At 42.0% G+C, this 15,583-nt stretch overlaps 1 protein-coding gene across 1 annotated transcript in view; it reads left to right on the top strand.

Annotated features, from left to right (window-relative positions):
• Positions 1–15,583, top strand: part of LOC145409682 (U3 small nucleolar RNA-associated protein 15 homolog) — a 403,188-nt gene that overhangs the window by 112,259 nt on the left and 275,346 nt on the right. The window contains exons 3-4 of the mRNA XM_080280034.1: positions 3,766–3,944; positions 12,902–13,025. Of these exons, the coding sequence (XP_080136160.1) occupies positions 3,766–3,944; positions 12,902–13,025 (303 nt within the window). The remainder of the gene's footprint in view (positions 1–3,765; positions 3,945–12,901; positions 13,026–15,583) is intronic.

The following is a 15,583-nucleotide window of genomic DNA, read 5'->3' as shown; positions in this document are numbered from 1 at the left end:
GGATGGGTGACCGCCTGGGAACACCAGATGCTGTTGGCATAACTCCCTACGTGTCAAGTGGGGTTGGTGGAGGATTAGTGCCCCTCCCTGTAAAACAATTAACTCTAAGCCCTTGACCACCCTGTTTGGGATACATGGCATCTGGCAATGAATGAATGAATGAAAATACTGTGATAAAATACAAGTGATTTAGTAATATTTTTGCGATAATCAGAGAAGTCATGATGCAAAGCGCATTAGCTAGCGAACATTTTTGCAGTTGCAAGCTGTGCAGCTATGCTATGGAATGACTCATGACTTTATATCAGTAAGCTTTATAAAAGTATGTGGTAATAAAAATCATTCATGAAGTTTGATAAAGTTTGTAATGATTTTCCTCACATCGTTACCGTTTCACTGAAGTCTAATGTAAACACTGGAATGTCATAACAAAATCGTTGGAGACTGGCTAGAAGTTGTTATTTTTATTATTATTATTGCAATTACTGTGATGAGGTAACATGGCTGTAACCCTATTTTGTATGGAAAAAATCTTGTGGTTTGAAGGAAATTTCCGCCTCCCTGGCCTATTTCCTGCGTCAGATTGTCAAAACACACCTTGTATTCTCTCAAATCGTTCTCCGTGCTTGGAGTGCCAACAGACATGCAGTTTGTTGCAAACGATAGTAGAAAGATTAAATTTGGCTGACAAAAATTTTAGCTCTCAAGATTAACAAGTGGGTTAAAACACGAGTTGAAAACACACAATTTTTTTTCCTGTCTCTCTGCAATGAGCACAGTCAGTACGTTGCCATCACAGCCGCTGCTGCCAAAGGGTTAAGGGGGGTCCAGGGGTGTTTTTAAGGAGGGCAGCAGATATCCGTGGATTTTTAACATAAGTGGATATCTCTGTTACCAAACCCCCCTTGGATGTTAAGGGAGCACTGTATTAACTCACCAAGTCTTGGCATCAGTGGAGGGTAGAGTTTTACATTGTGTACCATGCGCCGTTGTAAATTCAGGATCACAATTGAACACTAAGACATGAGCACTGACAGGCCATAAGCTATGCAACCACAGTGAGCATAGGGTGCCACAGAGTTAGTCACAGCACTAGGATTTTGTGACTATCTGGGTAGAAGAAGAGCAGAGCACACAGACACGTCTTTACTAAATGAGATCCACTGGCAAGAATGGGAGCACGATGGTTTGCTTGGCGCACCAGTTGAGCTGGTTCCATGATGGATTCTGATTGGGATTGGCTGGTACGTTGCAGGTGTTCTCATTGGCTGGCGCATATCACGGTTTTCCTGGTCACCGGTTGATATGGCTCAACACTGGATATTGTAGAGAACCACCGGTTATATCCCGTTTAAGCGCAAGATGTTGCTTAATTTTGCCAGCTACCGTTTTAATAGAACCGAGCCAGCAGCACCAGATACAGTCATTACTCGTTTTACGATGGGGTTACGTCAGGTCATACATTATTGTATACCAATTTTATCATAAATCGGTACATTGAAACCCATTATAAAAGGGGGGCTACGTCAACTCAACTTCCCAAAGTCACCTAACCAAGACTGAACCATAAATGACAACCCACCTTCATTCCTTCCTGTGTTGGTCCAAATACAGGAACAGGATAGGGGGAGGGGAATCCGGCCCATACCTGCACCAACCTTAGCACTGGGACCCATACCTGCACCAAACATAGCACTGGGACCTACACTGGCATTGACCTTACCATTTGGCACAAAAATCCACAGTAATCCCTTATTTCATGTGAACTTTTTCACGCGATTTCGGTTATCCACGTATATTTTTGTACTATAATTAAAACATAAAATTATAGTATTCAGATAAATGATTTTAATATATGAGAGAAATAAATAAAATATAAAAATGCCTACCCGCTGTCAATGCGCATACATGTGTGTGTGTGTGGGAGGTCGGTCTACCACGCACCACACAGTCAGTTTGAATCCGACGGTCAAACTGTGCATGACTGGCGAATCGTTATTTGTGGCTTATTTTTCTGCCCTCCAGTGATCGCTTGCCTTGTTTGTCAACATGGGGCCTAAGCATGGTGCTAGTGATGCATGTGGTAACACACCAGCACGGGCTCTTAAAGTGATGTCGCTGACAGAGAAAGTTAAAGTGTTGGACAATCTTAGGGAAGGAATGTCGGTGACAATTCGCCATAAGGATGATTCCCTGTCATTAATTTGCAGTACATACCAATTTATTTAGCAAGTACAGTACACTAGTTTTTTACTTATATGAGTTATAAAATCCCCTGAAAATTAGTTATTAATGTATTAATTAATCAGTAATAAGTATATTTATAGAATGACGGGGAATTGTCCAGGGTGCGAATTGTCCTGACGGGGAATCATCCATGTTTTGACGGTGAATTGACTTTATGGGGAATTGTCTCGGAACTGTATGTTTGGGGTGTATGAGTCAACTGTTCGTACAATAAAGAAGGCAGACCGTAGCATATGGGAGGTAGTGATGACTAGTGCACCAGACTGTGCTACAGTGTCTCCACCTATGCCTGTGTTTGTCAGTTTTCTAATTAGTGTTAGGGATTACTGTACTATAGTACGATGTTTGGTTGCGAAGTGACGATAACGGGGGCACACATGAACAAGTTGAAAAGACAGGGCTTTGAAAGGGACCTGAACCATAACAATGCGCTGCATGCCGTGGCCACCATCTTGCCTGAGACAAGCGACGGTCACCTTATGTGTGCCTGGCGCTTCCCGATGGCAAAATCGTTATAGTGGGAAATTTATCGAAAATCGGATTTTGGGGTGGAACTTTTCTATTATCATTGTAGCGACATATCGTAAACCGAAACATTGTAAAATGAGTAATGACTGTACTGCGTTGGGCCAGATACTGCGACAGCAGATAACTGAGTTTTCTGTACAGTAATATTTGGGTTATCCAGACAACCATTACCTGGATGCTGTGGTCTGGCTCATCGAAACTGTTATTCTTACATTTTTTCATAATATCTGGACAAAATGCTTGCATCTGGGTGGAAATTATGGTCGCACTAACATTTCTGCCCGTCCAGATGGGAATAGCCCAGTAGCGCCGTCCTGTCTGGCTGGGTGGTTTACCCAGTGGTAATTTCTTGTCTGTGGTTGATGGGTCAGCTTGACCAGGCTAATTGCTTGGCTGTGGTTTATAAGCCTGCTTGACCAGATAGAGTTGTGTTAAGCAACAGGAACAAATGTTGTACGAGATACTGTAGTGACCTTTTACGCTGGCTTTTCAAAGTTAGGTTATGTACGAAAGGGCAGCAGGGGAGAAGTCCATTATCCGGATGGAGTCATTACCCAGACCTGCCTTTGGCTCTGTTATGTCGGATAATCGAGGGAATACTATACTTCATATTTTGTTAATATATAGAAGAACCAACCATCAACTTACTTGATATAGTGCTACTATAAGGTGACTTTACTCTGAGTGACAGCTCAGATAGTTTCTTCTTAGCCCATGAAACCATTTGCTAAGATGGATAGTAATAGTACATTATAACTTAATGAATGTGGTGATCTAGTGGGCTAAGGTGCTCCAACCAGATGTGGCTCATAAGGGTTTACATCCAAGGACTGGTTGGGATTTATTGCTCACATAATGCCACCCAAGTGTGAGCAACTGGCCACTCTTTCCTTATATGTCTGGAATAAGCAGCCTAGCCCAATACCCTATGTACCTATTGGAACAGTATAGGATAGGTTGATGTTTTTATGCTTTTCCTAATTTTTTCAGGTTGATATTTACTATGGAGGGACAACAGAAGTTGTGAGTACAATGTCAAGATTCCAGCGACTTGCGTATGGTGCCAGGTTTCGCCATGATGGTCACTTGCTCTTGGCTGGGTCAGAAGAAGGCCAAGTTAGACTCTTTCGGCAAAAACAGCTGTTACGGATATTCAAAGGACATGTTAGGTATGTAAAGGGAAGAGTGTTAGTTGATGGCTGGTAGATAGAAAAGCAGTATGGTAGTATAAGTTCCTGTTCACACTGACATACAGGTTTACACAAAGAAAGTAGGTGGTGGCATCCATCATCCACTCAGGTAATGTAGTGCTGCCTACTTCTTCCTTCATCTTTATCATTCTTTTACTGTGTCTGCCCTCCTCTCTTCCTATTTCTCCATTCTTTCCTGTCACCTTTTATTACTGGTCTATCCTTTTCAGGTAGCTTTACATTGAGTGATAAGACTAATGGTTTCCTGTAAGCCAAGAAATCATTTACAACACTGGGTGGTAACCATGTAACCAGCCCATCTGTGTTTCCTATGTGGCAGATAGTGGGTTAGCAGAGGGCTAGTGCCCCTCCTCGTAAAACAACCAACTAAGTCAAACAGCTGCCCCTTAACGGGGTTATGGCATGTGGCTGCAGATAGGTATATAGGTTGACTGCTGAATCAACTAAATCAACTGTCACTCTCTACTCCAAACAGTCACAAATCAGAAAACAGACCCTCAGATCTACCTCTTTAACTAATCCCTCTGAAAAGACATCCCATACTTACTGGATTTACAATGGATATGCAGTAGTAGTAGTAGTAGTAGTTGTTCCCTAGGCAGTCTGGCCGAACAGCCCCAAGTCCCTTAGGAAGGCCATGGCCGAGACCGGGCTTTCCCACAGAACTCTCAAAGAGTGTACGTTGTGTTGTTGGCGTAGGTGATTGTGTGCAATGCAGTCTTCCATAGTGTGCTTAATAGTATGGGGTGCTATGTTGCATCCTGGACAGGCATCAGGGATGGAGTCATCCAGCGTCTTCTGGTAACTTAAGAGGGCTGGATGGTGCCCACATCTCAGCCCGGCCAGGTGGACCCTGTCCTCACGGGGAAGATAGGATTCAGAAAGGTGGATGTCAGGAGGCTGTGCATGCAGCTGTGTGTTGTCTTTAAGTGACTGAATGGAGCGGCGAGCGATCTATCTATCTATCTATAGCCCAACGCCCTAATCCCGCAAAGGGTGGCCACAGACAAAACGCCTCCAAGTCGCTCTGTCACCCACCATTTGACTACCCTCCCCCCAACTCGCCCCCCCCTCCCTCATATACCTCTCAACTCCATCCCTCCACCTCATCCTCGGTCTACCTCTCCCTCCCTCCACCTCACCTACATACACCCTCTTAGTCACTTTCATTCTCCATTCTCTTCACATGTCCAAACCACCTCAGTGTATTTCTCCTAATCTTCTCAACCACATCCACCCCACAGTGTTCCTTCACTTCTTCATTCGTCAACCTGTCCCTCCACGTCACTGCACATGCGAGAGATCTGAGTGTGGATATTAGGGTGGAGTGAAAAAACTTTTTTTTCGATTTTCAAAAGGCCTGGGTGGAGAAAAGTTGTGGGTTCATAATACAAATACTGTGTTAAAATTATTTTCCTCTAAGATAATATTTGGACTATGCACACTGAGCTTTAAGTTCTTCCCTATGATGCTAATTATGACGCGTTTCTTCCAAATGCGCCAGGTATCTGTTGTCAACAACTATTGTGTAAAATAAGATATTTTAACTAAATGTGTAATAGAAATAATAGAATGAGAAAAGGTATTTGTTATTTCTGTCTCTTCATACCAAAATGCTTTCTAAGACATACAGTATGTGCAGCTCTTCGCTAATTTGAATAATATTTCTGTACTTTTCATATTGTCCAAATCACCCAGAACTCACCACGATATTCTGAGTCAGGTTCTTTTATTAAGCTCACATGTTCTTCCACAAAAGAAATTGGATACTGAGTGCTACCATGGCTTTTAATTGAATGTGTCTGGTCTTTCCTCCCATCAAAGTATAAGCCATGTAATGGACCTCGGTCTTCCTTGCTTTGAATTACAACCTCCTTCCTTTGCTTTTTCCTCTCACGTCTCAGTTTACTCCGATCTATTACATTAGTGGAATCAGTTTTGCTAACGACCCCAATATCTTACAGTACTGCTGTTGTTACTGAAGCACAAGCTCTATCTGAGATACCATACCTATCACATTCTCTTGCTACAGTTGAGAGGCTTAGACGCATTTGTGATGTACGAGTACTAGGTTCTATATTTTCAGACTTCTGTTTCTTGGATTGTGGAGACCATTCACTGTCATTGCTATCAGTACTTTCATTGTTTTCCTCTGCATCGTCAGTCACAATATGCATAACACTGATCACATGTATGAGTCACAAAATATTTTTCCTTGCGCTCTTTCTCAGCCTCCATTCTCATCAGTTTTTGTTTCATCTTATTGGTTGCCTTCTTGTCAATTCCTGTGATCATCATTTTTCTTTCATTTCTTTGACCAGTTAGGAAGTCTCTTTCAGCCTTGGGCACTTGGCGTTGCTTCTCACACAAACACCCTAAGAAGGTACGGCATTTGCATGCAGCAATATCAAAAAGCTCATCATTGGTTTTCAGAAAAACTTCCACACGTGTTTTGTAAGAAGGACTGTTTTTTCTATTCACTGGTTGTTTCAATAGTTTCTTATATTTTTCATTACACTTTTTGATTAATTCAACAACTCTTTGATGTGACAGATGTGGGATTGAAGCCTTATTCCAAAGGTTTTCAACTTTGAATGCAACTAAATCAGCAATAGCATTAAACAAAGGATTTTGATCACCATTACATCCCATTTCATTATTCACATGAAGGCAGTATTTCAGTACATCAATAGTTGTAGGTAACTGAGTTTCTTTTAGTATAGCTGAAGTTCCTAGGATAGAGCACCAATGACTAGTTCGAGTTTTAAATGCCATAATGAGACAAGGTACCTGTTCTAGTTCTGTCTGAAAAGGAAAATATGTTTAAATAATCACAAAATTAGTTTACATTACATTGAAGAGACAGTAGAAAACAAATGCCTTTTTTCATTCTATTATTTCTATTACACATTTAGTTGTTAAAATATCTTATTTTACACAATAGTTGTTGACAACAGATACCTGGTGCATTTGGAAGAAATGCGTCATAATTAGCATCATAGGGAAGAATTAAAAGCTCAGTGTGCATAGTCCAAATATTATCTTAGAGGAAAATAATTTTAACACAGTATTTGTATCATGAACCAACAACTTTTCCCCACCCAGGCGTTTGAAAATCGAAAAAAAAGTTTTTTCACTCCACCCTAGTGGATATGCTTCTGGAAGCTGGTCTGAGGTGGCGGAAGGGGGAGAGATGATGGTATTTGTGTATAGTATCATGTGCTGGGTGTTGTTTTGATGTTCCTTGGTGTGGGTGGATGTGCTGCCATGTACTGTAGTGGATGTTGTGGGTTTGTGGAGGCTGGAGCAAGAAACTGGGTGCCTCTCATGTTTAGATGATCCTTGACTTTGAGGACTTTGGTTTCTGATGTAGGTGGTTCATGGGTGTAGTAGCTGTGCAGCCTGTGATTATTTTTAGGGCCTTGTTCTGTATGGTCTGTAGAGTGTTGTAGTGTGTTTTGGTGAGGTTAGAAGCCCAGGCAGGGCTTGCATAATTCATCACTGAACATATGTATTGTTTGTATACTGTGGTGGTGGTTTCTTTGTTGTGTCCGAATGTTGTATGGGCAAGTGACCTCAAGGCATTGAGTCTTGGTGTTATTTTGTTTTTGATGTTTGTGATGTGTTGTTTAAATGACATTGCTGTATTGTATGTTACACCAAGGATTTTGTGTGTGTGTGTGTGTGTGTGTGTGTGGTAGAGGAGTGTTGTTTATGGTGAGGTGTGGGATGTGACTGTTCTGCTGTCCAGTTTGTAAGAAGAGTCACTGTAGATTTGGCTGGGTCTATTTTGAGCCTGTTTGTGGTGAACCATTCGTGTAGTGTGTTGAGGTAAGGTTGAATGATGTGTGCAGCTGTGTTTGCGTTTTCGTGCGTGCATGTAAGTGTTATATCATCTGCATAGGAAGCTATGTGTATCTGTGGTGTGTGGGTACATCGTGCATGTACAGGTTAAAGAGTGTAGGAGACAAAACAGATCCTTGGTGGACGCCGTTTGTGAAGTTTCTGATGTTAGAAGACTGACCGGCAAATGTTACGTGTGCACATCTGCCTGCTAAGTAGTTTGCCTGCCATCTTTTTGTGTTATTGTGCATGTTTGTGTTGAGTATTTTGCTTGTGAGGTTGTGGCGGGGGATGGCATCAAAAGCTTTGCTAATGTCTAGTGTGATTAGGATTGTTCTGTGTGGTGGCCTAGCTGAATTCATGCCGTTGAAAACTCTCTGTGTAAGGTCTGTAAGAAGGGTGTTTGTGGAGTGTAGTGGCCTAAAGCCATGTTGTGACTGGGCTAGGGGAATGTGAGATGTGACTAGTTGTAGTACCAGTCGTTCAGCGACTTTAGAGGGGGTGCAGAGGAGTGTGATGGGGAGATGTGAGGAGGGTAACTTGGGGTCTTTGTTTGGTTATGGATAGTGATGATATTGCCATGCTTCCAGATGTTGGGTATTATGTTGTGTGAGTAACTGTAGTTTTGATATGTTGGTGAGTGCTTGTATGCCTTGTGGTCTTAGGTGTTTAAGGTGAATGTTGCTTATGTTGTCTGGTCCACAGGCAGATGAGTGCTTGAGGTTGTTAATGATGTGCTTCGTCTGGTTGTAAGTGAAAGGTGCGTAGTCTGGGTCTGTGGGGAACTGTCTCTTACGTCGGATGATACGTCGGTCTGCGGGATGGGGGTTTAGATGGCTGACTTGTGAAAAGTGATTGATGAGAGTGTTTGCTTGTTGTTTGTTTGAGGGTATGGTGTCTGTTGTTGTGATGGCAGCGTGTGATTGTGTGGTGTTGCTGTTGGAAAGTGTGATGCTGTTTAGTGTTTTGTAGAGTTTGCTGATGTTTGTTTTGTGGTCAGGTGTTTGGAGGTAATTTTTCCAGTTTAGTGTTTGCTGTTCTGATATTTTATTGTTTATTTGAGTGTTGAGTTCTTGTATTTGTAGTACGGTGTCTTGTGTATGGAATGTTGGGGAGTGTCGCAGTGTGTCCTTGTTGTCTGATGAGGCCTTGAATTTCTGGTGTGAAGTTGGGGTTGTGTCTCTTTCTGTTGCCTCTAGGGATGTGTCTTTTGTCTGCGTTTTGTAATTGAAAGTGTGCTAAGCGGTGTTGATGTTTGTGATGGGTGTACTATTTAGTGTTTCAAAATGTTGTTCTGTTTCAGTTACAAAGGCCTCCCAGTTGGCTCTCTTATAATTAGTGTATGTGTGTTTGTGGCCAGCTGGGGTGATTCTGGTTTTGGTAGTGATGATGATTGGGAGGTGATCAGAACCTAGGGTTTTGACCACTCTCCATGATGTAGTGGGGGTGAGGTTTGGGGAGCAGAATGTGATGTCTGGAGATGATGGGAGGAAGAGGGCTTGGTGTGGGATATGGGTATGTTGGTCTAGACTGTTTAGTATGAAAAGGTGGTCTGTGTGGGATTGTAGTACCAGACCTTTGTCTGTGTCAGGGTTGTTGACATGCCAGGCCGACGACTTGGCATTGAAATCACCACCCAGGATGATGTTGGGTATGTTAGTGATGTGGTGAATCTGTGGAGAGTAATTGTGTGGTACTGTGGGGGATGACTGGGGGAGAATGTATGTGTTAGCGATTGTTATGTGTGATTTGTTACCAGTGCTTATTTTAATTTATTGTATTTCTGTTGTGGTGTCACTTGGGGGGAGAAGTGACTTTGTGTCTGCAGTGTTATCTGCAAAGTTGATGGATTTGTGTACCAGGGTGATGAGTCCACCACCACCGCTGTCGGCCCAACCTTGTCAAATGGTGGTGAAGTTATGAAATGTCGGTGTTTTCTGTGCTCTGTGTAGTTTTGTTTCTTGTAAGATGGCAGTGTGTATGTTCTGTTGTTTGATGAATTGTGTGAGTTCATGTATTTTGGTGTTTATGCCATCTATGTTTAACTGAAGGATGTTTCTTAGATCACAAGCAACATCAGTGCAGAGGCATCTCATAGTTTCAGTGCCTTGAAAAGACTTCTAGGCTCTATCTTTGGTTAGCAGAAAAAATAACTGAAAACAATGTATAAACAGTTTATTCAATCATCATTAAGTTATACAAACACTAGCTGAGCCCTGTTTTACCAGCAGCAAAAGTGTGCTAAGAGAAATTAATTAAGAAAATTGAACCCTACAAATTAAAACAGAATATACAAAGAGCGAAGTGAGTGCAAGAATTATTGTGGCATAAGTTTATTGAGTGTTGTAAGGAAGGTATATGGAAGAATTATAAGAGAAAGTAAGAGAGATATAAGAAGTCCTGGTGAGTGATGAACAGGATGGCTTTAGGAGTGGCAGAGGATATGTGGATCAAATATTTGCAGTGAGACATATAGCAGAGAAGGCTTGCGAGAAGGAGCAAAGGGTGTTTATGACATTCATGGATCTGGAAAAAGCATACGACAAAGTGGACCGAGGAGGATTGTGGAAAGTTTTGCACATGTACGGTGTAGATGGTAAGTTGCTAGGTGCCGTCAAGAGTTTTTATGATGGTAGTTAGGCATGTGTAAGGGTTAATGGGCATCTTAAGTGAATGGTTCACGATCCAGTGTGGGTGTGTGACAAGGTTGTGTGATGTCCCCATGGTTGTTCAATATACATATGGATGGGGTGATAAGAGAAGTAAAAACACGAATAATGGAGAGGGGGATGGCATTGGTAATGAATGGTGATGGATGGAGTATATCAAATTTGTTGTATACTGATGATGCAGTACTGCTTGCAAATACCAGACAAGAACTTGGTAGGTTAGTGCACAGTTTTGCTGATGTCTGTGAGCGTCGTGCCTTGAGAGTAAATGTAGAAAAGAGTAAAGTGATGGTTATTGAGAGAGAAGGTGACTCCCAGTGTGATGTTACGGTGAATAGAGAGAGACTGGAATTGATGAGAGAGTTCAAATACGTGGGTACAGTGATAGAAAAGATAGGAAAATATGCAAAAGAAATGGAAAGTAGATTGACACAAGGAAGTAAAGTAGCTGGTGCAATGAAGACCTTGATAAGTAACTGAGGCTTGAGTGTTGCAGCTGCACGAGGCTTACGTGAAGGAGTGTTAGTGCCAACTTTAACATATGGATATGAGACTGTGGTGTGGCATGAAAATGAAAAGTCAAGAGTAAGAGCAGTGGAGATGGGACTGCTGAGGAATGTATGTGTAGTACAGAGGGTGGATAGGATACGAAATAATGCGATTTGTGAAAGATGCGGAGTGAGGAAGTCGGTGGACACCAAAATCGAAGAGAGTTCACTGAGATGGTATGGTCATGTGGAGAGAATGGATAACAGTAGAGTGGTGAAAAAGGTATATCTGAGCGAATTTGAAGGAAGGAGGAGGCGAGGTAGGCCAAGGAGAAGGTGGAGAGATATGGTGGAGGAGTGTGTGAGGAAGAGAGGTTTGGAAGTCGATGAGGCTAGGGAACTGACAAGAGATTGAGCTGGCTCGATGAATGTTGTGAGGAGAAATGCATGATCAGGGTTTTGGCACCCCTTTTTAACATAGCAGCGTCCGGATTGACTCTACCAGATACGTTCATGTGAAGCTACCAAACATGGTGAATGTTTTTGGCGTATCCGATAGAACCAGGATTCCAGGGGCTTGAATGATGCGTGAATGGAAGCGTGGCTCATTGGATTGGGCAAATTGGGATCTCTGGACATTGCTACTCTTCACCCTGCCTTAGGGTGGGAAAGGAGGTCCGGATGATGATGATGATGATGATGATAAATGGTATACAAAGACCACAAATATACTGTAGATCAGTTGCACCAGGATAAAAAAATATTCCCAGTCAAGGATCATACGAACATGATAGGTACATATTTCACTGTTTCAGTACAAGATCTATCCCAGCTATAATATGGTTGTTGCACCCCCACCACAGCCACCAATTTAAAAATGAAGTACTTTCCAATACCAATACACTACAGAATGTCCTAGCAGCATCCATTCTCCGCTCAACAGTACATCTCAGACATATATGCAAACACAGGCCACCATAGCCATCCAGAACATGAAACCAGACAGCATCCATCATAAACCCCCCACTATACATCATCCCTCAGAAACTGCCCTTTCCAGAGAGAAACGAGTTCAGTTATCTAGACTACATTGTGGCCATCACTTTTTGCTGCTTCATTCCAAGACAAAAAACAGCTTGCAAATATGCCCTTACATAAATGCAATCGTTCACATCCCGTCACAGTTACCTCATGCGCCTCATTGTCACAGCACAGACAGTCCTTCAGCATAACCTCAAGAAAATATCTACTGAAACACCAGGCTGAAGTGGGTAGTTTGTCACTTCAGGTCCAGATGACCCAGGAAACATGAGAGCAATGACACAACAACAACACTTCTTGGCTCATGACATTACAGGAGATATATTAGTTTTTATCACTCTGCACAGTCAGACCAGCTTGATCCCCTTGTCAGTTCCATGGTTTTCATCAACTTTATACCTCATCCAGCTTTATCCCATGTTATTTCTTTAGCATCCTCAGTTTCCATACCTCATGCAACCAAGTTGATCTCCTATCATTTCCCGAGCCATTTCACAAAAGGTACTCATTTCTCAATTCAAAGCAGTTTTGTGTTGAGTTATGGGCAGGGTTTGAGTGAAAATTTTCATTTCATCAGCAGCCTAATTATGAAACAAGTATACCCGGTAATCCAAGCAACTTTTATTGAATCAGCTTCAAACAGTGACTAACTATAAGCCAGGTAGCCTGGATAACCCGTTCATCCTGGGATGCCTTTTTTGTATTTTTTTTTCCTAATGGTTTTATTTAGCTTAGTCTTTTTCAGATGGAGAGGTCAAATAAATCCTTAATAAACCCCATCAGTATGAGAGCCCATTCTTAAATTTAATAAAAATTTGAGACTAACAAGAATAAAGTAAACAAGGACACCACTGTTAATATGGTATTTTTGCAGCCCCACCCATCGAGTTGACTTTGTGCGAGGCCTGCCACAGATCACCACCTTCTCTGATGACAAAACAGCAATTGTTTGGGACCTGACTGACGAGAACAAAATCTGCACACTCTCTGGCCACACGGTAAATTATATTCTTGCTTAATGTCTCCTGATAGTCTAGTGATGAGAACACCCCACTTTTGCGAACATGAATGAGTTTGATTTCAAGATGTGATAGTGAATTTTTCAATCACGTAATGTCTTGAAGGGAAGTGACTGATCATCTTCATTTACTGAAGTACAGGAATTTTGCCGTAGGCCCCTACATCACATGTGGGATTTCCTCCTATCATCTGTGTTCTTTATACATGTACTGTACCTGTTACCTTTCTGTTCTCTTATTTCATATAGTTAGTCTTAACATAACCTCTCTGTCTAATGAAGTATTTTTTCTTTCTTTGTTTCCTGTTCCCAAGCAGTTTATTCAGCTGTGGAGAGACTTCAGACTGGAGGGGTTAGATGTAACCTTAACCCCTTCATAAATTTTGGTAGTAGCAAGAATAAATCGTTAAATTCATTCATTCATTCATCATCTAATCCTGTGTTGCCCCATGAGGAGCATAGAAGCGCGGGGCTAGGAAAGTTGGTCGTGACATTTAAGATAGAATGAATAGCCTCAGTTATCCCTGAGTGGCATTACATGAGCAATAAATAAACCCCAACCACCCCTTGGAAATAAACCTGCACCAGCTCAGTCTGATTGGAGTGCCTTAATTACCCACTAAACCACCAGGCACTGAGGATCAAAGAATGAAGTGGATCTGGACAGCTTGTGGAATTTGTGTAGAAATTGCTTAGTTAGGAAAGCTGAAGTGGTGTGTGGTGTTGCAAGAGTAACAACAGAGAAGAAAGCTATGGCATGGTGGGATGAAGAGGTTAAGAGAGCACTGGAGAAAAAGAGGAAGAAGTGACTAGAGTGGATACAGGACAGGGGTTCAGTTGAAATAAGAAATGAATAGAGATCTAGAAGCACATAAAGAGATCAGTGAAGAGGAAAGAGAGGAGGTAAAAGTTGTTCTAGGAAGAAAAATGAATGCAAATTACTCTGAAAATTGGAAGTTATTCTGGAAAGAGTTGCAGAAATATAGAAGTGAAAATGTGAAGGATGTACGTGGTAGATTATTAACCCTTGGGGATGAAGTAAGGACCAGATGGAAAGAATATTTTGAAAGTCTGATGAATGGGAATGGAGAGAACAAAGCGACTGTGAACATGATTAATTTTGGGGGTGTACAGAGAAGTAATGCAGTACCAGGAAACATGACACTCACAGAGGTGAAGAACGCTGTGAAGCGGCTGAAAAATGGGAAGGCAGCTGCAGTTGATGAGGTATATGCAGAGATGATTAAGTGTAGTGGTGAGAGCAGAACGAAGTACATGTTGGAGATATATAAGAAGGCTTGGGTAGGTGAAAATGTGCCAGTAGAGTGGAAAAAGGCAGTGAAAATAAAGGTGAATGAAATGAGTGCAAGAATTATCATGGCATAAGTTTATTGAGTGTTATAGAAAAGGTATATGTAAGTAGTGTTGTAGAGAAAACAAAGGAGATATCAGAAGTCCTAATGAGTGACGAACAGGATGGCTGTAGGAGTGGCAGAGGATATGTGGATCAGATATTTGCAGTGAGACAGTGAAGAAGGCATGTGAGAAGGACTTTAAGGTGCTTATGGCATTTATGGATCTGGAAAAAGCATACAGCAAAGTAGACATAGAAGAATTGTGGAAGATTTTGCACATGTACGCTGTAGGTGGTACACTGCTAGGTGCTGTCAGTTTTTATGATGGTAGCGAGGCATGTGTAAGGATAAATGGGCATCTAAGTGATTGGTTCACGATCATGCATACAACAAAGTACTGTAGACAGAGAACGATTGTGGAAGGTTTTGCACATGTGCGGTGTTGGTGGTACACTGCTAGGTGCTGTCAGAATTTTTATGATGGTAGCGAGGCATGTGTAAGGATAAATGGGCATCTAAGTGAATGGTTCACGATCATTGTGGGTGTGCCACAAGGCTGTGTGATGTCCCCATGATTGTTCCATATACCGGTATATATATATGGATGAGGTGATGAGAGCAGTAAAAACACGAGTAATGGAGAGAGGGATGGCGTTGGTGATGGATGGAATATCTCAAATTTGTTGTATACTGATGATGCAGTGGTACTTGCAAATACTAGACAAGAGCTTGTTATACTAGTGCAGAGTTTTGTAGATGCCTGTGAGCATCAAGCCTTGAAAGTAAATGTAGAGAAGAGTAAAGTGATGGTTATTGAGAGAGAAGGTGGCTCCCAGTGTGATGTTACTGTGAATGGAGAGAGACTGGAATTGATAAGAGAGTTCAAATACAGTGAGTCCTCGAAATACGAAAGGGATAGAGACCAAAAAATAACTTTTGTAATGTGAAATTTTGTGTATCGGAACTGTTAGTGCATATTGCTGTTAGTGTGTGTGTGCTCACGCACTTGTTGCGGTCCAAGTGGTGACGTCATTGGAAGGGTCTTCCGGTATGCAGGCGGAGCCCGCTCACTTGGAAGTGTGAGGCCGGTGAGTTCGGTTGTTTCGCATCCTAATACTGGTAGCCGAGCTTGGTTTGAGCATAATGGCGTCGTGCTCAACTAAGTGGCCTCCAAAACTTGAAA

Source organism: Coenobita brevimanus, chromosome 82, assembly GCF_032717465.1.
Source record: "Coenobita brevimanus isolate Jiangsu-jjx chromosome 82, ASM3271746v2, whole genome shotgun sequence".
NCBI lineage: Eukaryota > Metazoa > Arthropoda > Malacostraca > Decapoda > Coenobitidae > Coenobita > Coenobita brevimanus.
The sequence above is the reverse complement of the archived record's forward strand: the minus strand, read 5'-3'. Positions and strand labels throughout refer to the sequence as shown.